Here is a 27,201-nt window from a genome sequence, read left to right as displayed (position 1 = left end):
CAGCAATATATGATACAACAAGACGGCAGCTAAGGAAGGACTAAAGGAGTTCCCTATTCGTCCCCCTCTGGTCAACATATAAAATAACAAGTGTGTCTAAAAATTTTAAGTGTTCCTCCTCTGGCAAACATATGTAATAAAAAGTGTTTGTAAAAAAAAATACATTGAAATGCGCCCTCTTTAGCCAGAATTAAATAAATATGTATTTAGAGACATAATAACTTAAAGTAAATAATGAAGATTAAAAATGTGTGTGTGTGTGTGTGTGTGTGTGTTTTCTTGTATTTGTACCCTTCTTGAGACATCAACAAGGAAAAGTACCTTCCATATGAAGACTGGTGAACAAGTTAGGACCGAAATCATTGTTTCCAATACGGAAAACCATTGCATCTAATAGAGAGCCGAATACTACAGTCCGTGAACATTGCTCCAAAGTCAGGATTTTATTTATTTATTTAATGTACATACAAACGTAAACATTGACAGGTGCAAAGGCAGCAACATATGATAATACAAGACGGCAGCTAAAGAAGGACTTCCCTACTCATTGCCCTCTGGTCAACATATGAAATAACAAGTGTGTCTAAAAATTTGAAGCGCTCCCCCTCTGGCCAACATATGTAATAACAAGTGTGTGTAAGAAATTGAAATATGCCCCCTTTGGCCAAAATTAATTAAATAAATATGTATATAGAGACATACTGTAATAACTTCAAGTAAATAATGAATATCCATCCATCCATCCATCCATCCATTTTCTACCGCTTGTCCCTTTCGGGGTCGCGGGGGGTGCTGGAGCCTATCTCAGCTGCATTCGGGCAGAAGGCGGGGTACACCCTGGACAAGTCGTCACCTCATCACAGGGCCAACACAGATAGACAGACAGCATTCACACACTAGGGCCAATTTAGTGTTGCCAATCAACCTATCCCCAGGTGCATGTTTTTGGAGGTGGGAGGAAGCCGGAGTACCCGGAGGGAACCCACGCAGTCACGGGGAGAACATGCAAACTCCACGCAGAAAGATCCCGAGCCCGGCATAGAACTCAGGACCTTCGTATTGTGATGCACATGCACTAACCCCTGTTCCACCGTGCTGCCCAATAATGAAGATTAAAAAACAATTAAATTAACTAAAAGCTTACCTATTTTATATTTGCATAGTATGTATATATTATTATTGTTGTAAATACAAATCTTTATTTATCTAGAGAGGGTGGTCCTAAATAGGTAGGCATTTTTTGGAGGTCTCAAGAAGGTAACAAATACAATAATGCGTGTGTGTGTGTGTATATGTGTGTGTGTTGTATTTCTACCCTTCTTGAGACATCAACAAGGAAAAGTACCTTCCATATGAGGACCGGTGAACAAGTTAGGGCCAAAATCATGTGTCCCAATACAGAAAACCATTGCATCTAAAAAAAATAATGTCTCATTTGCACCCCTGGTGGTGAAATCTGTCAAAATTAGGGTGGTCCCAAAAAGGAGGGATATTACAAATTGACTGTGTGTCGGTTTTAAAAGTGCTCCGCCTCTGGTCAACATATGAAATAACAAGTGTGTGTAAAAATTTGAAGTGCACTCCTCTGGCCAACATATGTAATAACAAGTGTGTGTAAGAAATTGAAATGTGCCCCCTTTGGCCAAAATTAATTAAAACATTTATATATATATATATATATATATATATATATATATATATATATATATATATATATATATATATATATATATATATATATATATATATATATATATATATAGACATACTGTAATAACAAAGTAAATAATGAAGATTATAAACCAATTACAAACAAAAAATTAAAAAAACTAAAACTAAAAGCTCTACTTTTTTATATTTACATAGTATGTATATATTATTAATGTTGTAAATGCTAATCTTTATATATCTAGAAAGGGTGGTCCTAAAGAGGTAGGCATTTTTTGGAGGTCTCAAGAAGGTAAGAAATACAAGAATGTGTGTGTGTGGGGCTCGGTCCATCCGTCCGCCAGTGCTGCCTCATATTGCTCCCGGCCCCTGGGGGAGTGCGCCTGAGCGATGGCGGACTGAGCCGGTGTCACAGCACTATGAGGAGTTTTCAGCCATGATACAGTCTGACAGGAAGTACACTCATATCCTTTTTCTACCAGGATGGAGGGTAATGGCTGACTGCATTAGGTGGGGGACAATAAACGTTTCATTTTAAATGCCGGTTTTTGTTTCCTACCATCAGCAAAATTGACATAAATCTGTTTTTTCGTTTTAGCGGGTAAATGCGGCGGTAGTGTTTTGTTTTAAAGATTTACAAGCCATATTAAAAATGTCCCTTTTAAGAAAAACTGCACATTTTTTAAATTTTTTACAATTAATTTCCCTTTTCCAAACATTCTAGATCAGTGATTCTCAAACTCTGGTACGTGTACCAAAAGTAGTACGCGGGCTCTATCTAGTGCGGGGGCTCTTTGGCGCCGCCCTAGTGGCTCTCTGGAGCTTTTTCAAAAATGTATTAAAATGTAAAAAGATGGTGGAAAAAATATATTTTTAGTTTGAATATATTCTCTGTAGGAGGACAAACATGACACAAACCTTCCTAATTGTTAGAAATCCCACAGTTTATATCAAACATGCTTCACTGATGAGAGTATTTGGCGAGCGTTGTTTTGTCCTACTAATTTCCACGGTCCTTGAACTCACCGTCGTTTGTTTACATGTATAACTTTCTCCGACGTGTTATATGCCACTCATTTGTCTCATTTTGTCCACCAAACTTTGTATGCTGTGCGTGAATGCACAAAGGTGAGCTTTGTTGATGTTATAGACTTGTTGGAGTGCTAATCAGGCATATTTGGTCACACGCTAATCGATGCTTTTTTGATTGATTGATTGAAACTTTTATTAGTTGATTGCACAGTTCAGTACATATTCCGTACAATTGACCACTAAATGGTAACACCCGAATAAGTTTTTCAACTTGTTTAAGTCAGGGTCCGCGTAATCCATTCATGGTATAACATGGCTAACATGCTATTTAGGCTAGCTGTATGTACATATTGCATCATCATGCCTCGTTTGTAGGCATATTTGAGCTAATTTAATTTCCTTTACTTATGCCCTCTGTGTATATAATTTAGTTTTGCGTGTCTCATGACACATTATCTGTATGTAGTATTGACTGCATTTCTGATAGTAGTTTGTGTGCCATGTTGTTCCAGACCACAGCAAACGTTACCCAGCTTGCAAAGATTGTAATAAATCCAATAGAAGAAGACAGCCTGCCGTTTTCTTTAAAGGCCTACTGAAACCCACTACTACCGACCACGCAGTCTGATAGTTTATATATCAATGATGAAATCTTAACATTATAACACATGCCAATACGGCCGGGTTAACTTATAAAGTGACATTTTAAATTTGCCGCTAAACTTCCGGTTCGAAACGCCTCTGAGGATGACGTATGCGTGTGACGTAGCCCGGCGAACACGGGTATGCCTTCCACATTGAAGCCGATACGAAAAAGCTCTCTTTTCATTTCATAATTCCACAGTATTCTGGACATCTGTGTTCGTGAATCTGTTTCAATCATGTTCATTGCATTATGGAGAAGGAAGCCAAGCAAGCAAAGAAGAAAGTTGTCGGTGCGAAATGGACGTATTTTTCGAACGTAGTCAGCCACAACAGTACACAGCCGGCGCTTCTTTGTTTACATTCCCGAAAGATGCAGTCAAGATAGAAGAACTCGGATAACAGAGACTCTAACCAGGAGGACTTTTGATTTGGATACACAGACGTCTGTAGAGAACTGGGACAACACAGACTCTTACCAGGATTACTTTGATTTGGATGACAAAGACGCAGACGTGCTACTGTGAGTATGCAGCTTTGGCTTTTTTTTGCGTATGTACGTAACTTTTTTAAAATATATAAGCTTTATGAACCTTGGGTTAGGTGAACGGTCGTTTGGGCTGAGTGATTGTGTGTGTTGATCATGTGTTTGAATTGTATTGGCGTGTTCTATGGAGCTAGGAGCTAGCAGAGGAGCTAGGAGCTAGCATAACACGTACCGTAGCGTACGTGCGCGTCACGTACGTAACTTTTTAAAAATATATAAGCTTTATGAACCTTGGGTTAGGTGAACGGTCTTTTGGGCTGAGTGATTGTGTGTGTTGATCAGGTGTTTGAATTGTATTGGCGTGTTCTATGGAGCTAGGAGCTAGCAGAGGAGCTAGGAGCTAGCATAAAAAACACGCAGGTGTTATTATGCAGGATTAATTTGTGGCATATTAAATATAAGCCTGGTTGTGTTGTGGCTAATAGAGTATATATATGTCTTGTGTTTATTTACTGTTGTAGTCATTCCCAGCTGAATATCAGGTACCGTGAGTATGCAGCCTTGGCTGCTAAACATTCGATAACTTGACCGTATGTGCGCGTCACGTACGTAACTTTTTAAAAATATATAAGCTTTATGAACCTTGGGTTAGGTAAACGGTCTTTTGGGCTGAGTGATTGTGTGTGTTGATCAGGTGTTTGAATTGTATTGGCGTGTTCTATGGAGCTAGGAGCTAGCAGAGGAGCTAGGAGCTAGCATAACAAACACGCAGGTGTTTTTATGCAGGATTAATTTGTGGCATATTAAATATAAGCCTGGTTGTGTTGTGGCTAATAGAGTATATATATGTCTTGTGTTTATTTACTGTTGTAGTCATTCCCAGCTGAATATCAGGTCACCCCCGGCTCTCACAGCATCTTCCCTATCTGAATAGCTTCAACTCCCCACTAGTCCTTCACTTGCACTTTACTCATCCACAAATCTTTCATCCTCGCTCAAATTAATGGGGAAATTGTCGCTTTCTCGGTCCGAATCTCTCTCACTTCATGCGGCCATCATTGTAAACAATAGGGAACTTTGCGTATATGTTCAACTGACTACGTCACGCTACTTCCGGTAGGTGCAAGCCTTTTTTTTTATCAGATACCAAAAGTTGCAATCTTTATCGTCGTTGTTCTATACTAAATCCTTTCAGCAAAAATATGGCAATATCGCGAAATGATCAAGTATGACACATAGAATAGATCTGCTATCCCCGTTTAAATAAAAAAAATTCATTTCAGTAGGCCTTTAACTTGGACACACACATTTATACCTTTGGCCATTCTAAACCAGTAAATTCCAGGAGTTGTGTAGAATAAATATTACATTTCAACACAGTCATTTTGATAGTAGACTAATATAGACACTTACACCATGTGTTGTCTTCATTATAACACTTATAAAAGGCTTCTAATTTTATGCGGCTCGAGACAATTACATTTTTTTGGTCCAATATGGCTCTTTCAACATTTTAGGTTACCGACCCCTGATCTAGCGGTACGCCAAAGAATCACTTGATTAAAGTACAGTGTTTTATTTTCCTATGTTGAAACACAGTGTTGCTGTTCAAACTGTGTGTAATGTTACAGTGGACAAAACGATCAAATATACTTGTTAAATAAAACCTGTTACTTGTTTTAATGAATACTTATGCCTACTGGTTCATTATGGTGGTACTTGGATATGTGTTTTCAGAGGTGGTACTCGGAGAAAGAAGTTTGAGAACCAATGTTCTGTCTAGTAAAAACTGCTATCACGAGGCAGCTAACAATGCAGGTAATGGAAATTCATCTATTCCCCCAATAAAAATAATAGTATCTAGTCGATACTACTATGATTACATCGATATTTTTTAGCATCAGAAAATCTTTTTTTGTTTTTAAAGGCCTACTGAAATGAATTTATTTTATTTAAACGGGGATAGCAGATCCATTCTATGTGTCATACTTGATCATTTCACGATATTGCCATATTTTTGCTGAAAGGATTTAGTAGAGAACATCGACGATAAAGTTTGCAACTTTTGGTCGCTGATAAAAAAAGCCTTGCCTGTACCGGAAGTAGCGTGACGTCGCAGGTTGAAAGGCTCCTCACATTTCCCCATTGTTTACCTCAGCAGCGAGAGCGATTCGGACCGAGAAAGCGACGATTACCCCATTAACTTGAGCGAGGATGAAAGATTCGTGGATGAGGAACGTGAGCGTGAAGGACTAGAGTGCAGTGCAGGACATATCTTTTTTCGCTCTGACCGTAACTTAGGTAAAAGGGTTCATTGGATTGCACACTTTGTCCTTTTTCTATTGTGGATCACGGATTTGTATTTTAAACCACCTCGGATACTATATCCTCTTGAAAATGAGAGTCGAGAACGCGAAATGGACATTCACAGTGACTTTTATCTCCACAACAATACATTGGTGAAGCACTTTAGCTGCGGAGCTAACGTGATAGCATCGGGCTTAACTGCAGATAGAAACAAAAGAAATAAGCCCCTGACTGGAAGGATAGACAGAAAATCAACAATACTATTAAACCATGGACCTGTAACTACACGGTTAATGCTTTCCAGCCTGGTGAAGCTTAACAATGCTGTTGCTAACGACGCCATTGAAGCTAACTTAGCTACGGGACCTCACAGAGCTATGCTAAAAACATTAGCTATCCACCTACGCCAGCCAGCCCTCATCTGCTCATCAACACCCGTGCTCACCTGCGTTCCAGCGATCGACGGCGCGACAAAGGACTTTACCCGATCATCGATGCGGTCGGCGGCTAGCGTCGGATAGCGCGTCTGCTATCCAAGTCGAAGTCCTCCTGGTTGTGTTGCTGCAGCCAGCCGCTAATACACCGATCCCACCTACAGCTTTCTTCTTTGCAGTCTTCATTGTTCATTAAACAAATTGCAAAAGATTCACCAACACAGATGTCCAGAATACTGTGGAATTTTGCGATGAAAACAGAGCTGTTTGTATTGGGATACAATGTGTCCGAATACTTCCGTTTCAACCATCGACGTCATCATACATAGACGTTTTCAACCGGAAGTTTCGCGGGAAATTTAAAATTGCACTTTATAAGTTAACCCGGCCGTATTGGCATGTGTTGCAATGTTAAGATTTCATCATTGATATATAAATTATCAGACTGCGTGGTCGGTAGTAGTGGCTTTCAGTAGGCCTTTAAAAAAAATTCATATTATTTTTATAAACTCAGGAAATACGTCCCTGGACACATGAGGACTTAAATTATGACCAAATTGTATGATCCTGTAACTACTTGGTATCGGATTGTTACCCAAATTTGTGGTATCATCCAAAACTAATGTAAAGTATCAAACAACAAAATAATAAGTGTTAATTACATTTAGACAGAAGTGTAGATAGAACATGTTGGAAGAGAAAGTAAGCAGATATCAACAGTAAATGAACAAGTGGATTAATAATCAATTCTTACAGTTTACAGACTAAATGACACAATATGTTACTGCAAAAAATTGTTCTTTGATTGCAATAAGAAACATATGTTTAATGTACCGTAATATTTTTTGTTAAAATAAAGCCAATAATGCCATTTTTTGTGGTCTCCTTTATTTAGAAAAGTATCAAAGTATCGAAATACATTTTGGCACCGGTACCAAAATATCGGTATTGGGACAACCGTATTTTGTACATGGGCAAAATTCCCCAAAAGTGCAATTTTCTTTGAAATGGAAACACGTTTTGTATTACCATTTAAATATATATATATTTTTTTTAAACCACAGTTTTCACAAATGAAATACATCTTATTTTGAGGTGTGCAATAACAGTGCTCAACCATGCAAGTCAGGTTGACACGAGTTGTACTTTTAACCTTCAGTTGGGACTCCAGACACACAACCTTTTTATTTGTCTGCCCTGCAGGTACAGTTTGTCGTCAGGTTACAAATGAGTTCTCTTCATAGAATATGTTGAGTTTTGGTGAAAGTACGTCTCTAATAATAGCCAAATGAACATCTCAGTCAGTCACACTGTGCACAGAACACATGAAGGTGTTAATAACAGGAATAAATACACATTTTCAATGAAACCGTGATTAAAAAGACACCAATTTGTTACTTTTATCCCGTGTCTTGTGCACTGGAAAGGGTGTTTCAAGGGAAGGAGAGGCAGGCTTATTGGGAGAATAAAGTCGGAGTAATGAGATTACAACGCTGCTTAATTATCACAGTTCATTTCATGGGACCAGATCTAAGACACAGTGTTTATCCTTCAAGAGGGTCGCATCGTTTCTTAACCTTTTTGGAGGTACTGAACCCCACCAGTTTCATATGCGCTTTCACAGAACCCTTCTTTAGTGAATTTTTTTTTCTTATATTAATCTTAATTTATAAATATTAATCATGAAATGATGTTATTATATTAAATAAATACTAATAAAGATATATTTTACAAACAGAAAGTTACAGGAATGTACACATGATCCCATGTTTACATCTCATTGTGCAACATGTGAATGTTTTAGCGGCAGGCCTGGCCCTAACCAATCTTGCGCCCTAGGCAAGATTTCAGGTGGCGCCCCCCCCCCCCCCCCACATCGGCAGTGCAGTGTATATACTCACAAGAAACCGAATAGCTTTGTCTTTGACCTTTTTTTTTACTTAAAGAAAGCAAATTAACATATTATATGAGAATGTTATGTTATGATTATCTTTAACCGAATCACAGCAGTGCTCAAATTAAAAAACAGCATTCCCTCTTATGTGATATTGCTTAATTAACATTAATGATGTGCACTTTAACAACTAGGCGTACAACTATACCTAATATATAAAGGGGTGGAAAAGTGACTATTACCTGCAGGGCAAACATTAGCTAACCAGAAGGCAATAACAATGTAAACAAAAAACACCTGCTTAAAAGATCTAATACAAATGTCCCTGAGGAATGTAAGGTGGGAGTACTGTAATTACCTAACGTTACATTATTATTTTCCATAACAATTTAGCCCCCTCCACAATATTAACCCGACGTTAAAACAGAACTAGCTATTTATTGATTAGCAATTGCCGAATCATGTAACATTAGCTTAATGCTAAAAAGCCAGGTTACTATCACATTCTGTAAAAGACAAATCATTTCATGTAGCCTAACGTTACCTACCTGCTACCTTTGTCTTTTTCTCGTTTCTCCTCTTCTTTTCTCTTTTTTCTTCCCTGGGCACCTGACAGTTTTGGCCGTTTTGACATCTTGTGTTGATTTTTTGATGTGGTAAGAGTCATGATACGAGAAGGGAGGGGGCACACCGTGCGGGGGGATAAGGGGGGGGGCGTAATGTTGTAACAAATAATATTTCTATTAAATAGGCTTTACTTTGCATTTTAATTAACGTGGGATTATTTTTTGTATTTAGAAATAATAGTACCAACTTTTTTCTTTTTTTTTTAATCCAACATTTGTGGCACTGGCGTGGCGCCCCCTGATGGACGGCGCCCTTAGCATTTGCCTATACGGCCTATGCCACGGGCCGGCCCTGTTTAGCGGGAACTAAATGCGATATCGGAAAGGGGTACAAATGATTTCCAAAGCAGGACCCCCACCCAGACATACAACACTAGTACACAGCTCATGAAAAACAATATGTTGTGTTACTGTCATTGTAAGTGGGCCAAAACACTTATTAGAGAAAATAATCCCATGGAAATGACTGCTGTCATTTGATTATAATAATAAAACATTTAACTTGGTATTTAGTCAGGTTTGGGACAGGTGTGCTGCTGGTGTGGCCACAGTGTGCACATCTAAGTCAAAGTACCAATGATTGTCACACACACACACACTAGGTGTGGTGAAATTTGTCCTCTGCATTTGACCCATCAACCTTGTTCACCCCCTGGGAAGTGAGGGGAGCAGTGGGCAGCAGCGGTGGCCGCGCCCGGGAATCATTTTTGGTGATTTAACCCTTAATTCCAACCCTTGATGCAGAATGTTAAGCAGGGAGGTAATGGGTCCCATTTTTATAGTCTTTGGTATGAACTCGCAACCTACCGATCTCAAGGCGGACACTCTAACCACTAAGCCACTGAGTAGGTCTCAAGGAGTTTTTGCGTTAGCTCACGCATATGGAAAATTAGAGGGAACATTGTTTGGGGGGTATCCACAATATGCCGCTAGGAAGAAGTTTTTATTCACACGATGAGTCGGGTGTGTCCTGACCTCCGCGGCAGAGGCTCTGCCGAACCCTTGAAGCCGACTCACCGAACCCCTAGGGTTCGAACGAACCCAGGTTAAGAACCACTGGTTTAAGGCCATGCAACTAATGTGGATTTCTCCCTTTCTCTCTGACTACATTTACACTGCAGGACAAAGTGGCCCAAATCAGATTTTTTTTCGAGATCTGTTTTTTTCCAGCTGACTGTTTACACTGCAAGTAAAATGTGATTTTTATCAGACTCCAATATAAACGCGAATGTGGCCTCCATGTCACTTGCATGCGCACTTCCATAAAGTGAAAATAAAGGAAGTTGACCGGGAGGAATTCATTACTACTACAAAATAAAAGTCGCAACACCTTAAAAATGTGTTTTTTCCACGTGAAAGTAAATGAAAGTAATATAATGTATAAATGGATGTACAGTACAGGCCAAAAGTTTGGACACACCTTCTCCTCATTCAATGCGTTTTCTTTATTTTCATGACTATCACGTCTTTATGTGCTCGACGCCTCAATCGTTGGTATGTGTTCATCTACAAAACCAATCCGGGTATCACTCCATCTTATCTGTCTTGTCTTTTAACAATCTTCGTTCAATGAATGTTCTGCAATTTGTCATCCCCAAAGTAAGAACTGAACTGGGCAAGAAAACATTTAGGTTTGCAGCACCGAAGACTTGGAATAACCTACAATCGAATCTTCAACTTCAAACCCTTGTTACATTGAATGAGTTTAAAGCTTCTGTGACAGGATTGCAGTCTACCTTGTCTGTGTGCACATGTGTTATGTGAGCAAGTTTTAATGTTGTAAATTTGATGTTTTATGTCTTGTTTACTGTTTTTATAGTAACCTTGCTGCTGCCCTCTTGGCCAGGTCTCCCTTGGAAAAGAGATCTTTGATCTCAATGGGATTTTACCTAGTTAAATAAAGGCTAAATAAAAAATATAAAAAAGCATCAAAACTATGAATGAACACATGTGGAGTTATGTACTTAACAAAAAAAAGGTGAAATAACTGAAAACATGTTTTATATTCTAGTTTCTTCAACATAGCCACCCTTTGATCTGATTACTTTTTTGCACACTCTTGGCATTCTCTCGATGAGCTTCAAGCACACCTGTGAAGTGAAAATCATTTCAGGTGACTACCTCTTGAAGCTCATCGAGAGAATGCCAAGAGTGTGCAAAGCAGTAACCAGAGCAAAGGGTGGCTATTTTGAAGAAACTAGAATATAAAACATGTTTTCAGTTATTTCACCTTTTTTTGTTAACTACATAACTCCACGTGTTCATTCATAGTTTTGATGTCTTCAGTGACAATCTACAACATAGTCATGAAAATAAAGAAAACGCATTGAATGAGAAGGTGTGTCCAAACCTTTGGCCTGTACTGTATATAGTGTAATATATTTGGGAGGGTTCTAATCTTCTAATGGCTGCTAAGTAGAGGAGACACGGACACCAGTGTGGATCTACGTTAGCTTTGTTTTTCAACTCACATGTAAGCAAATGTGCCACATTGTTCTTTCAACAATTATTTTTTCTTTGGAATCAAAATATAAATTGATATATTACATACACTACCGTTCAAAAGTTTGGGGTCACATTGAAATGTCCTTATTTTTGAAGGAAAAGCACTGCACTTTTCAATGAAGATAACTTTAAACTAGTCTTAACTTTAAAGAAATACACTCTATACATTGCTAATGTGGTAAATGACTATTCTAGCTGCAAATGTCTGGTTTTTGGTGCAATATCTACATAGGTGCATAGAGGCCCATTTCCAGCAACTATCACTCCAGTGTTCTAATGGTACAATGTGTTTGCTCATTGGCTCAGAAGGCTAATTGATGATTAGAAAACCCTTGTGCAATCATGTTCACACATCTGAAAACAGTTTAGCTCGTTACTGAAGCTACAAAACTGACCTTCCTTTGAGCAGATGGAGTTTCTGGAGCATCACATTTGTGGGGTCAATTAAACGCTCAAAATTGCCAGAAAAAGAGAACTTTCATCTGAAACTCGACAGTCTATTCTTGTTCTTAGAAATGAAGGCTATTCCACAAAATTGTTTGGGTGACCCCAAACTTTTAAACGGTAGTGTATAGCCTATTATTTGTGCACTATTGACAAGTGGTGCACCGAAAATTTGGTCATCTTAAATCAGGGGTGTCAAAGTCATTTTAGCTCAGGGGCCGCGGGGAAGAAAATCTGTGCACTATTAAAATCATAACATTAAAACTGAAAAAAAAGACAAATTCAGGTTGTTTTTTTTGTCTTACTTTGGCCAAAAATAGAACAATCACATTCTGAAAATGTTACAATAAAAATATAGGAAAAAAAAACCGGCGGCGGTAAAATTTAGAAGGAAAGAAGAAAGTGAATGAATGTTTATAACTGAATACATTTACATATGCATAAAAATGTGTTTTCTTTTGTATTTTTTTTTTAATATGAATTAAGTAACGTATAATATAGAATGATAAATGGGTTATACTTGTTTAGCGCTTTTCTACCTTCAAGGTACTCAAAGCTGCCATGCAAGGCCCTTACCACGACCCATCAGGAGCAAGGGTGAAGTGTCACAACGGACATGACGAGGTTGGTAGTAGGTGGGGATTGAACCAGGAACCCTCAGGTTGCAGGCACGGCCACTCTCCCAACCTCGCCACGCCGAATGTGAGATATAACAGGATAATGCATACATTTATCATTACAAAAAAGTGGGACCCCAAAAATGTACTGTGGGACCCCATTTTGAAAAATCCTAGCACCAACACCGATGGAGTATTGGTGCGTGCAAAACAGCAGCAGGCTGCTGTGGCCTGCGGGCCGGTTCTAATACTAATCAAATATCATCCCGGGTGCCATAGATAATTCATTCTTGACTTTGACACCACTGTCTTAAATAGACTTAAATAGACTTTGCTCACCGAAACCGGATTTTGTGATGAAATATCCACTTCCACTGGCGACTGCGTCTTTCCGACACACACGAATGACGTAGCTGACGAAAAAGTCACATACGGGTCGCATTGCGTTTAGACTGAAGTCACATTTGAAAAGCTCAGATTCCAATCGGATTTGGACTACCTCCTGATATGGCCTGAATCTGATCTGAAAAGTTTTTTAATCTTTTCAGATCAAATCTGAAAAGATCAGATCTGGAGCGTTTACATCCATCCATCCATTTTCTTCCGCTTATCCGAGGTCGGGTCGCGGGGGCAGCAGCCTAAGCAGAGAAGCCCAGACTTCCCTCTCCCCAGCCACTTCGTCCAGCTCCTTCCGGGGGATCCCGAAGCGTTCCCAGGCCAGCCGAGAGACATAGTCTTCCCAACGTGTCCTGGGTCTTCCCCGTGGCCTCCTGCCGGTCGGACCTGCCCTAAACACCTCCCTAGGGAGGCGTTCGGGTGGCATCCTGACCAGATGCCCGAACCACCTCATCTGGCTCCTCTCAATGTGGAGGAGCAGCGGCTTTACTCTAAGTTCCTTCCGGATGACAGAGCTTCTCACCCTATCTCTAAGGGAGAGACCCGCCACCCGGCGGAGGAAACTCATTTCGGCCCCTTGTACCCGTGATCTTGTCCTTTCGGTCATAACACAAAGCTCAGGACCATAGGTGAGGATGGGAACGTAGATCGACCGGTAAATTGAGAGCTTTGCCTTCCGGCTCAGCTCCTTCTTCACCACAACGGATCGATACAGCGTCCGCATTACTGAAGATGCCGCACCGATCCGCCTGTCGATCTCACGATCCACTCTTCCCTCACTCGTTAACAAGACTCCGAGGTACTTGGACTCCTCCACTTGGGGCAAGATCTCCTCCCCAACCTGGAGATGGCGTTTACATTGGCAAAAAAACCCTGATTTGGTGTGCAGTGTAAACGGGTCTCCTTTCTCCCTTCACTTTTTCCTTTGGTCTGGCACACTAACCCCAGATGAGTCTTGGGAGACATGACAAAATGCATAAAAAAGTTGAGTAGGAGTTTCTTAGAATCGTCGACATTTCGACGATTCGATTTGTAAGGGTCTGATTCGACGATCAACCTCAGAGTCGAAGCATCAGACATTGAACTCCTCTCCTCCCTCTGTGGTAGTTAAGTACATTTTACAAACCCTCCACTTGTATGGACTTATTCACCTACTGACCACCACCCAGACACAATATGAGTACTAACCGTGTCCCAGGATCATAACTCTTCTGTTCAGTATATTGAACAGTATGTTTGTGCAGGCTCAGTCACCGTTGCTCAGCGGCTACAGAGAAGGAAGCAGAGGATTTAATGGCGTCCTGACAGTGTCTGGCGCTCTTTTTAAACATTATTGCTGACCTTAATTCTACCGACAGAAGTCCATCGTAAATAAACTCGCACACAAGCTTCTCGTTGCTATTGAGACACCCGCAAAACAACACTTCTTCATTGTCCAACACATACACCAACTTTAGAATTTTAAACATCAAGGCAATGTATAATGTGAATTCAATATTCCGTGTGGCCTTGCAATGAAGTTGCAACTTCCAGGCACATTTTGGCCATTCGAGGTCATTTTCGCCAATCGAATTTGTCTCTCAGCGCCGCTCAAGGTTACCAGGAACACTTTAGGAATTGATAGCAAATTCATGAAAGTTGACTCAAAGTTTTAGAAAAAAACATGCCTCAAAACATTGCATATTTTCTGAAAAAGCTGCTGAGAATTCAGGCATTTTAGGTTGCGACAATCACCAAAAAAAAGGCTTGCAAAATCCTGGAAGTACTGATTTAATCACAACCTATTTGTAGGTGTCAGGTTCCAACACTGATGACATCTATTAAACAGACAAAGAAGCAAGGAATTAAACAGAGACAGAATTAAATTTGGCTCAATTGAGGAGAAACGCGGAGACACTGTACCCTTGCACAGTGTCGTCCCACACTCTGACGAAAGATTGTACGCCTCTTCTTTTATTTGGACTTTCCCTGATTACATGGCAACAGCTGTTTCTAAGGGAGGGGGGGTCGTAAACAGCCGCCGCCTTTGTCACAAAACAGTTCAAAGAAAAGGTCGTAAAACAGTTCAAAGAAAAGGTGCCTGGAGCTTGCGTCAGGTCCTGCTTCCACTCTGCTTTGTGGATCTCGGGTCAAGACAAAATCTTCCTGTAGATTACAATAGAAGAAAGAAACCGACGCCTTCGTGTCGCTTCCCATCATGCACAGTGGAGTTTTACAAGCCTTCTGCTTGGTAGGATCAAAGACAGCTTTTGTCCTCTTGCAGGGCGAGCTGAACTCAATGTAACACAAAGTTTTGTGATAACTTAGATACAATTATTCTGACAGTAGGAATACATCCCCATTAGCTGTGCTTAAAAAAATAAAAAAGAACGCCATAAATAATTTTACTGATCGTCGACTATGGGCAAAATCTAACAAACTAGATTTGACTGAAAATCCTTTGATGAAAAGAACTCTACTAATTGCTTGGATTTTACTGACGTCCCGTCCGGCTCAAGTCCCGCCCTTTAAATCTCCGTGGTGGTCAAGCTAAACTATATTGCCAAAAATATTTGGCCACCCATCCAAATGATCACAATCAGGTGTCCTAATCACTTGTATAAGGTGTATAAAATCAAGCACTTAGGCATGGAGACTGTTTCTACAAACATTTGTGAAAGAATGGGCCGCTCTCAGGAGCTCAGCGACTTCCAGCGTGGAACTGTCATAGGATGCCACCTGTGCAACAAATCCAGTCGTGAAATTTCCTCGCTCCTAAATATTCCAAAGTCAACTGTCGGCTTTATTATAAGAAAATGGAAGAGTTTGGGAACAACAGCAACTCAGCCATGAAGTGGTAGGCCACGTAAACTGACTGAGAGGGGTCAGCGGGTGCAGAAGCGCATAGTGCAAAGAGGTTGCCGACTTTCTGCACAGTCAGTTGCTGCAGAGCTCCAAACTTCATGTGACCTTCCAAATTAGCCCACGTACAGTACGCAGAGAGCTTCATGGAATTTGCAAAGCGTTGGATGCAGTAGTGTAAAACACATTGTAACTACGAAAACGTCCTCTGTCTTTCACTTAGTGAGCGTGTTTGGGAGCCTTTTTTAAATGTATTTGTATTGTTACTTTTTTATTTGTACATTGGAATGTCACTTTACCAAACTTAATTGGTACTTGAGCATGGTTCGAAAACAAAAAGTTTGTACAGTGAAGCAGAGTTCCCCATAAGAATCAATGTAAACATGAACAATTGGTTCGACATAGTCCCTATTTTAGTAAAAAACTATAATGTGTATGTATACACTGTATATATTTATCAAACCAACATAACAGGAAGGTAAATGCTCAACAGTCTCTTTTTTTATTCAAACACATCATTACAGCAAGCTTCAATGTCAACATGCACACACACATACAAGTTAAATAGCATTAACCACCATGTTGCTACAATAAAAAAACTAAACGAAAAGTATTTAACCTTGCGTCTGCAAATACTTGTGGCATTGTTGTACACCCTGGGAGTTTCGTAGTGATAAACGAGCAGTGGCTTCACGTCGTTACCGCTAGCGTTAGCACAAACTGGCAGCGTGGGGCGATCCTTCATTGGCTTGTGTCCCGGTAGTGCCTTCTCCTCAGCTGTAATAAATGTGCGCTGTGGCATCTTTTTCGGTCTCGTCACAATTAAAGACTTGCTGCGGAACACAGCCCCCTTTGCTGATAAAATCCTCGAACTGAAGGTGCCGCAAGCCGGAGGATAATTAGCTAAAATGCTTGCTCAACGAAGTTGTCTAGCGACCCGAAGCTATACAGTGAGACTGTGAGAGTTTGGACGCATTAAAGCATGATCTTTAAGACGGGCTGACACAGTATGACAAGGTATGACAATTGTGGAAATAAACACATCATCTGCCGAAGCTCTTCGAAATGGCAGCGCCCGTGTGTACAGGTTGTAAACAGGTTGTGACGTAGGCGCCATCAAAGTGGCAATCCCCAATGGCTTCAAGACTGAGAAAGTTGAGGAATGCTCATCAATCACTTATTTGGAACGTTCCACAGGTGAACAGGCCAATTGGGAACAGGTGGGTGCCATGATTGGGTATAAAAGCAGCTTCCATGAAATGCTCAGTCATTCACAAACAAGGATGGGGCGAGGGTCACCACTTTTTGAACAAATGCGTGAGCAAATTGTCCAACAGTTTAAGAACAACATTTCTCAACCAGCTATTGCAAGGAATTTAGGGATTTCACCATCTACGGTCCGTAATATCATCAAAAGGTTCAGAGAATCTGGAGAAATCACTGCACGTAATCGACGAGGCCGAATACCAACATTGAATGCCCGCGACCTTCGATCCCTCAGGTGGTACTGCATCAAAAACCGACATCAGTGTGCAAAAGGATATCGCCACATGGGCTCAGGAACACTTCAGAAAACCACTGTCAGTAACTACAGTTTGTCGCTACATCTGTAAGTGCAAGTTAAAACTCTACTATGCAAAGCGAAAGCCATTTATCAACAACACCCAGAAACGCCGCCGGCTTCGCTGGGCCCGAGCTCATTTAAGATGGATCGAGTGGAAAAGTGTTCTGTGGTCTGAAGAGTCCACATTTCAAATAGTTTTTGGAAACTGTGGACGTCGTGTCCTCCGGACCGAAGAGGAAAAGAACCATCCAGACTGTTATAGGCGCAAAGTTCAAAAGCCAGCATCTGTGATGGTATGGGGGTGTATTAGTGCCCATAGCATTTGTAACTTACACATCTGTGAAGGCACCATTAATGCTGAAAGGTACATACAGGTTTTGGAGCAACATATGTTGCCATCCAAGCAATGTATTTTTCATGGACGCCCCTGCTTATTTCAGCAAGACAATGCCAAGCCACGTGTTACATCAACGTGGCTTCATAGTAAAAGAGTGCGGGTACTAGACTGGCCTGCCTGTAGTCCAGACCTGTCTCCCATTGAAAATGTGTGGCGCATTATGAAGCCTAAAATACCACAACAGAGACCCCGGACTGTTGAACAACTTAAGCTGTACATCAAGCAAGAATGGGAAATAATTTTACCTGAAAAGCTTCAAAAATGTGTCTCCTCAGTTCCCAAACGTTTACTGAGTGTTGTTAAAAGGAAAGGCCATGTAACACAGTGGTAAAAATGCTCCTGTCAACTTTTTTGCAATGTGTTGCTGCCATGAAATTCTAAGTTAATGATTATTTGCACAAAAAAATTTAGTTTCTCAGTTGGAACATTAAATATCTTGTCTTTCAGTCTATTCAATTCAATATAAGTTGAAGAGGTTTTGCAAATCATTGTATTCTGTTTGTATTTACGATTTACACAACGTGCCAACTTCACTGGTTTTGGGTTTTGCAGTTCGCACACGGAAGTATATTTAGTATGATGTAAAGGTTCGTAAACTGAAAAGGTCACAAACAGAGGTGTTTGTAAATGGAGGATCCACTGTATTTTATTCATATTGAAATTTGTATCTTAATTCTGTGGTGGTTGTTAGCCTTAACTTGACGGTCAAGCTCATGGACCGTAACCATGTTTGGTGCTGAAGAAAATGGAACGTACATTTAGGCTGGGTTTTGATGGTTAAACCAAGCCAAGATGATGACTGCTTGTTCTTAGCCCTGAACAAGAGAAATGACAGTCAATTGTTGCCGTTACAGGTGAAAATGTCATTCTAACTTCCGTTGTGATTGTTTCCCTAAAGGGTCCTGGGTCCTGCCTTGACATTCAGAGTCGGCCACAACCCTGAGAATGTGACCACGGCAGATCTGGTGCAGATTGCAGGTAGGAGCAGCTGTTTAGTGCCTCCAATTGTCACGTCGATTCACTGCTCCGTCACTTCTGTGCTCGAGTAAACGAGAACACAGATGAGTCTCTCTGTGGGTACAGCTGGTCGTCCTCTTGTCCACACCAACTGAGCTTAAAGGGCCCTCTGATGCTGACAACATTGGCACTTATTTCATAGATCTGGACCTTAAAAAACATGTCTACTGGTAAAATAAAGGATACCATAGTGATTTTAGTAGACTTAGTTTTAGCACATTTTGGAACACCCAGTTTTACATCCATCAACTTGCTGAGATCACAGACAGAAGACCGCAGGCAATTTCATATTGGATACAGTAGTACGTGTCAGGTTCAAACACTGATGACATCTACCGTATTCTTCGGAGTATAAGTCGCTCTGGAGTATAAGTCGCACCGGCCGAAAATGCATAATAAAGAAGGAAAAAAACATATATAAGTCGCACTGGAGTATAAGTCGCATTTTTGGGGGAAATGTATTTGATAAAACCCAACACCAAGAATAGACATTGGAAAGGCAATTTAAAATAAATAAAGAATAGTGAACAACAGGCTGAATAAGTGTACGTTATATGAGGCATAAATAACCAACTGAGAACGTGCCTGGTATGTTAACGTAACATATTATGGTAAGAGTCATTCAAATAACTATAACATATAGAACATGCTATACGTTTACCAAACAATCTGTCACTCCTAATCGCTAAATCCCATGAAATCTTATACGTCTAGTCTCTTACGTGAATGAGCTAAATAATATTATTTGATATTTTACGCTAATGTGTTAATAATTTCACACATAAGTCGCTCCTGAGTATAAGTCGCACCCCCGGCCAAACGATGAAAAAAACTGCGACTTATAGTCCGAAAAATACGGTATTAAACAAGACAAGAAGCAAGGAATCAAACAGAGACAGAATTGAATTTGGCTCAATGAGGAGAAACGCGTACACCTGTACCCTTGTGCAGTGTTCCACGCTCTGACGAAAGATTGTACGCCTCCTCTTTTATTTGGACTTTTCCTGATTACATGGCAACAGCTGTTTCTAAGGGACGGGGGTCGTAAACAGCCATCGCCTTTGTTACAAAACAGTTCAAAGAAAAGGTCGTAAAACAGTTCAAAGAAGAGGTCGTAAAACAGTTCAAAGAAAAGGTCGCCTGGAGGGGAGTCTGGTCCTGCTTCCTCTCCGCTTTATAGTTCTCAGGTCAAGACAAAATCTTTCTGTGGATTACAATACATCAAAGAAATGCAACAACTTCATGTTGCTTCCCATCCTACACAGTGGAGTTTTACAAGCCTTCTTCTTGGTAGGACCAAAGACAGGTTTTGTCCTCTCGCCGGGAACTCATGGCAACGTTTTGTGATAACTTAGATACAATTATTCTGACAGTACGTGTTTTAGTAGCATCTTCATCCCGAATCGTTTATATTTTTGTGCAGTATTTAAAGGAATTAGCAAATCTGTCTGCCAGATGCACTGTTGCAGGCTGTAGCTGCACAACTAAAGCAAGGGTTCATTCAGCCTGCATGCCTTTCCGAATGATGGGAACATCATCCGACACTTATTTGAATAAACTGGATACTGCATATCATTGCGCCTTACGTTTTATTACTGGTTGTGGCAATCTTGTCCACCATTGCACTTTATATGCAAAGGCAAACTGTTCATCTCTATCAGTACGCATATTTTCTGCATGGTTGTGTTTTATATATAAATCACTTCTTGGTCTGGTTCCCCCTTATTTGTGTTCTTTTATGTGTAGAGACCCCAGTCGCTCCAGCTTAAGGTGACAGGACATACTTAAAATGTTTGTTCCTAGAGCCAACACCAATCTTGAAAAAAAAAGCTTTCAAATATGCTGCTCCGTGGTCATGGAATAACTTAGAGAAGAATCTGAGGTTACCAGGGCTGATCGCTTTGGGGGAATTTCAGGCCATTTAAAAGGATCAAGAAACTGTTCCTGTTGGGCATTGTACTTGTTTTTAAGTTGTTTTTACTTAAACATTTTATACATTGTTTTGACCAAGCACATGTTTTTATGTTAATATATGCAAGTACCGTATTTGTCGGATTATAAGGCGCACTTAAAATCCTTTCATTTTCTCAAAACTCAACAGTGCGCCTTGTTACCCGGTGCGCCTAATGTACGGAATAATTTTGGTTGTGCTTACCGACCGGAGATATCTTATTTGGTACATGGTGAAAGTATAAATGTAAATGTGACCAGTCACACATAAGAGATACGTGTAGACTGCAATATGATGGCAGTCACACATAAGAGATACGTGTAGACTGCTATATGACTCAAGTAAACCCCCAAAATTTGATAAGTTCCATTGACAACACAGGTACAACAAAGATGATGGAGAAAAGACGCTGTCGAAGGTGAGCCACATAAATAAGACCGCCCACAAAACGGCGCATCCTGAAGAGACTGTCAGAAAGCGGCTTGAAGATGATCTGTAAAACATCATCTATGCAACATTTTGACCAAAGAACCACCATTACATGTTATGTAGACCACGAGGAAGTGTTTTACCAGAAAATAAGAAAAGTTGCATAATATTGCGAAACAAATGTCAGATATGTCTTACCTTATACACACACCATAATAATTCTTGTATGCTGAAGCACATCAAGCGGTGTGGCTTCATAGCTTACCAAAGTCTCACTAAAACATTTTTATATATTTTTGAGCGCCGTGTTTAATGTTGTATATTTTCAATGGAACTTATAAAATATTGGTGTTGTTTACTTGAGTCATATTGCCATCACAGTGCAGTCTACACGTATCTCTTATGTTTGACTGCCATCTACTGGTCACACTTATTAAAATTGCTTCGAGGTCTGTAAGCAAAACCAGAATTATTCCGTACATTAGGCGCACTGTCGAGTTTTGAGAGAAAAAAAAGGGTTTAAGTAGAGATGTCCGATAATGGCTTTTTTGCCGATATTCCGATATTGTCCAACTCTTAATTACCGATTCCGATATCAACCGATACGATATATACAGTCGTGGAATTAACACATTATTATGCCTAATTTTGTTGTGATGCCCCGCTGGATGCATTAAACAATGTAACAAGGTTTTCCAAAATAAATCAACTCAAGTTATGGAAAAAAATGCCAACATGGCACTGCCATATTTATTATTGAAGGCACAAAGTGCATTATTTTTTTTAACATGCCTCAAAACAGCAGCTTGGAATTTGGGACATGCTCTCCCTGAGATAATCCTGATACTCACTACAACTATAGGAAATACTATACTTTGACTTTCACAAAGTGCATTATTTTTTATTTTTTTTAAACATGCCTCAAAACAACGGCTACAAAAACAATGAAGGCACACAGCTTCAGTCCAGAGTATACTAGAGATACGGGAGATTTTTGGGAGGGGCACTGAAATTTGTGAGTCTCCCGGGAAAATCGGGAGGTTGAAACCGATACCGATAATTTCCGATATTACATTTTAAAGCATTTAAACAACCTTGAGACTTCCAAAGTCGGGAGATGGGGGGGGGGGGGGGGGCGGGGTTGAGGTGGGCGGGGTTTGGTGGTAGCGGGGGTTGCATATTGTAGCGTCCCGGAAGAGTTAGTGCTGCAAGGGGTTCTGGGTATTTGTTCTGTTGTGTTAATGTTGTGTTACGGTGTGGATGTTCTCCCGAAATGTGTTTGTCATCCTTGTTTGGTGTGGGTTCACAGCGTGGCGCATATTTGTAACAGTGTTAAAGTTGTTTATACGGACACCCTCAGTGTGACCGGTATGTCTGTTGATCAAGTATGCCTTGCATTCACTTATGTGTGTGTAAAAGCCGCATATATTATGTGACTGGGCCGGCACGCTGTTTGTATGGAGGAAAAGCGGATGTGACGACAGGTCGTAGAGGACGCTAAAGGCAGTGCCTTTAAGGCACGCCCCCAATATTGTTGTCCGGGTGGAAATCGGGAAAGATTCGGGAGAATGGTTGCCCCGGGAGATTTTTGGGAGGGGCACGGAAATTTGTGAGTCTCCCGGGAAAATCGGGAGGTTGAAACCGATACCGATAATTTCCGATATTACATTTTAAAGCATTTATCGGCCGATAATATCGGCAGGCCGATATTATCGGACATCTCTAGTTTTAAGTGCGCTTTATAGTCCGGAATATACGGTACTTATACTGAGGCGTGCCATCCAGCCAGCCAGGGTTGTAGCCGTTTTCCGTTGTTCGCTTTGATAGTGAAAAAGCATCGGCCCCACGCTGAGATGAGCACCGTGTGGTGAAAGAGCGCCATCACGCCCAACATTGTCCGTTTTTCCTCAAAATCTCCTCTTCCTGTTTCCGCCCTTGCTGTAAGGACTTTGATGAGATGGCGTGCAGGGAGCGCTAATGAAAGGCGTGAGCGGGGCTGAAATGTCAACTCAAATGTTAAGTCAACACGATGGTCCGCCTGACCCGTGTTGATGAATTATGAATAGCAGCCCACCTGAATAGCGATGGGCATCAAACTCCCTCCCGGTTGTAATTGGTGCTCTTTATTCACAACACATCTGAAGCCTGGTAGAGAATGAAATATTCAATGACTCTCTGGTCTTTAAGGCAACATTCGTGCCCACGCTGACCTTCGATCAAACCATGCCAGTTCTTCATTTCCTGTCTACCCTGCTGCCCCCTCCTTTTATTTCCGTCACCGTATGAAGTGGAATGGACGCCCGACCCTCCGATATTGGAAATGATGCAAACTGAACGCACAGCTCGGTTTCTGTTCTCCGCCGACACAATATGGCGGGGACGGTGAGGCTTTTGTTGTCGTTGAAGTTGCTACAGCGGGTTGTGGAGCGGCATAGTGTCGTAGGTGGAATCTGGAAGCGAAAGTGACGCCCACATGCCGAGGCCACCTGGGTAATCCCGGCTGACCTTTGCCTTACGTGTGACTGTGCATAAATGACGTGGCCTCCTAATGAACTCATCACAACCCCTGCTGCATTCTGGGCTCAACCTACTGCTGGGAGCCCGCACAGCATGCCTTATGGCATTCAGGGAAGGAGACCGCATTTCTGTATAGCATTAAAGCTACACTAAACGGCATTCTTATTCTGACATTATAACATTATTATCAGGGCTGTCAATGCTAACACTTTAAAGGCCTACTGAAATGAGATTTTCTTATTTAAACGGGGATAGCAGGTCCATTCTATGTGTCATACTTGATCATTTCGCGATATTGCCATATTTTTGCTGAAAGGATTTAGTAGAGAACATCGACGATAAAGTTCGCAACTTTTGGTCGCTGATAAAAAAGCCTTGCCTGTACCGGAAGTAGCGTGACGTCACAGGTTGTGGAGAGCCTCACATCTGCACATTGTTTACAATCATTCCCACCAGCAGCGAGAGCGATTCAGACCGAGAAAGCGACGATTTCCCCATTAATTTGAGCGAGGATGAAAGATTCGTGGATGAGGAAAGTGAGAGTGAAGGATTAGAGGGCAGTGGAAGCGATTCAGATAGGGAAGATGCTGTGAGAGGCGGGTGGGCCCTGATATTCAGCTGGGAATGACTAAAACAGTAAATAAACACAAGACATATATATACTCTATTAGCCACAACACAACCAGGCTTATATTTAATATGCCACAAATTAATCCCGCATAACAAACACCTCCCCCCTCCCGTCCATATAACCCGACAATACAAATCAAACACCCGCACAACACACTCAATCCCACAGCCCAAAGTACCGTTCACCTCTGTAAAGTTCATACAGCACATATATTTCCCCAAAGTTACGTACGTGACATGCACATAGAGGCACGCACGTACGGGCAAGCGATCAAATGTTTGGAAGCCGCAGCTGCGTACTCACGGTAGCGCGTATCCAACTCAAAGTCCTCCTGGTAAGAGTCTCTGTTGTCCCAGTTCTCCACAGGCCAATGGTAAAGCTTGACTGTCATCGTTCGGGAATGTAAACAATGAAACACCGGCTACGACGTAGCCGCTACGTGTTTGTGTTGCTGCAGCCGGCCGCTAATACACCGCTTCCCACCTACAGCTTTCTTCTTTGCTATCTCCATTGTTCATTAAACAAATTGCAAAAGATTCACCAACACAGATGTCCAGAATACTGTGGAATTTTGCGATGAAAACAGACGACTTAATAGCTGGCCACAATGGTGTCCCAAAATGTCCGCTACAATCCGTGACGTCACGCGCAAATGTCCTCATACCGAGACGTTTTCAGCAGGATATTTCGCGGGAAATTTAAAATTGCACTTTACTAATCTAACCCGGCCGTATTGGCATGTGTTGCAATGTTAAGATTTCATCATTGATATATAAACTATCAGACTGCGTGGTCGGTAGTAGTGGGTTTCAGTAGGCCTTTAACTCATGCGTTTAATCAATATCGTATTAATCACGTATAGATGCAGATTAATAGCTCATTTTATTTGAAATATACATGCTCGTTTACCTGAAAGGCAGAGCAGGTCAGTATTCAGGTCAATTAGGGCTGCAACAACTAATCGATTAAAATCGATTATAAAAATAGTTGGCGATTAATTTAGTCATCGATTCGTTGGATCTATGCTATGCGCATGCGTAGAGGCTACTTTTTAATTTATTTTTTTTAAAATTATTTTTTATAAACCTTTATTTATAAACTGCAACATTTACAAACAGCTGAGAAACAATAATCAAAATAAGTATGGTGCCAGTATGCTGTTTTTTTTCAATAAAATACTATAGAAATGTAGTTTGTCTCTTTTATCCAATTATTAATCGATTAATCAAATTAATAATCGACAGATTAATCGATTATCAAATTAGTTGTTAGTTGCAGCCCTAAGGTCAATGCATACTGCAGTGCAAAAATGAGGGAGGCAACTCAGACTGGTGGGGTCGCTGGAAAATGTCACTTCGAAATACACCAAGGTGGCACTTTAGATAAAACTGTTTGGGGCTAATAAATGTAGTAAAACATTTTTTTTGTAATTCCTGTTTGACATTTTGACAATAAAATTACATTTTTGTCCAAAAAAATGTCATATCTACAGGGCTGTACGCTTCCCTTTCTCACTTGTAGCACCAGTGCTATTAAATGAAAACAATTACAAACACAGACATTCTTTTTGTGGCACAGAAAATAATTAGTAGCAATATGAAATATTCAGGGACAGACACAGAAGAAGATTTTTACAACAAAGTTCTAAAGCTTAGTGATATATCAGATATATCAGATTGTAAATTGTTTTTTTTTTACCCACCACGTTCATATTTCGCTGTGTTTGTTGCATTTTTATTGCATATATATTGACATATTTTGTAAAATATGTCGAACGAGAGGTGGTTTGACGTTGATATGATGTCAATATTCAGTGTTTTATCGTCCATAGTTAATATTGTAAACCCCGTATTCTTTATTTTCATGTACATTCTGGGTGTCTCATTCAGTAGAAAAAAATGAAAATTCCATTCCGTTCTTTAAGGTGGTCTGTCATAGCGTTTTTAGCTTTCAATCAGACGTTATTGTGAGGTTTTGTATTAGTGTTCCTAAGAATCAGATATACCGGCCCCCAGACACATTTTTTTCTCTAAATGTGGCCCCCCGAGTCAAAATAATTGCCCAGGCCTGGCATAGAGGAAGAGGAGGTGGACACACACAGCTCTGCAGCGCACACTTCCGAGTCAATCACTTTCACAATCACAGTCCATTTGGTTACGGTTGTGGTTTAAGTTGATTTCAAACATGCTATACAGTGCTGATCTTTTTTAAAGTTACAGTGATACCTCAACTTACAAGCTCAGTTGGTTCTATGACCAAGCCGGTGACGTGCAGTCAGGGGAGGCAGGTGAGGCGGGGCCTCACGTGCCATCATGGAAAGAAAAAAAATGTAAAAAGAAAAAAAAAAAATTAAATTGTTATATGTATCCAGTGATTATACTATAAAGTTATTTTCCATTTAACTTCACCAGTTTTAGATTATTTTTATTCAAAATCGCTGAATTTTCACATTTGCCGTTCAAATACTGAGAGGAGACTTGCGGTGAGTCACCATCCAGTTGAGCCTCACCATGGATTGCGCAATGACTCGGCTAACTGCTGGCCTGCTGTGCAGTGAGACCGTATTGCTATATGAATTATATTATACATTTCAATAGTTTAGTTAGCTGAGGTATATAATGTACAGTGTATTTTGTCAACAACTGTATGTGTGTAACGTATTTCTTGTGCTGAGCAATCATAAAACGGCTGCGAAGACGCACTGGGTGAGGCTCGCAGTAATCCTGCCACCTGGTGGTAGAGGGCACTAGTGATCCCAGCGATCATTCATGCGACTACTCGGCTGCAGAATAAGTGTCAAGC

At 40.6% G+C, this 27,201-nt stretch overlaps 1 protein-coding gene across 2 annotated transcripts in view; it reads left to right on the top strand.

Moving 5' to 3' along the window:
• The window catches only part of ptprn2 (protein tyrosine phosphatase receptor type N2), a 379,044-nt gene that overhangs the window by 78,445 nt on the left and 273,398 nt on the right, over positions 1 to 27,201 (top strand). For both annotated transcript variants that reach the window (XM_062021618.1, XM_062021619.1), the window contains exon 10: positions 18,753 to 18,832. In XM_062021618.1, the coding sequence (XP_061877602.1) occupies positions 18,753 to 18,832 (80 nt within the window). The remainder of the gene's footprint in view (positions 1 to 18,752; positions 18,833 to 27,201) is intronic.

This window comes from Entelurus aequoreus, linkage group LG15 (genome assembly GCF_033978785.1).
Source record: "Entelurus aequoreus isolate RoL-2023_Sb linkage group LG15, RoL_Eaeq_v1.1, whole genome shotgun sequence".
In the NCBI taxonomy this organism is placed as follows: Eukaryota; Metazoa; Chordata; class Actinopteri; order Syngnathiformes; family Syngnathidae; genus Entelurus; species Entelurus aequoreus.
The sequence above is the reverse complement of the archived record's forward strand: the minus strand, read 5'-3'. Positions and strand labels throughout refer to the sequence as shown.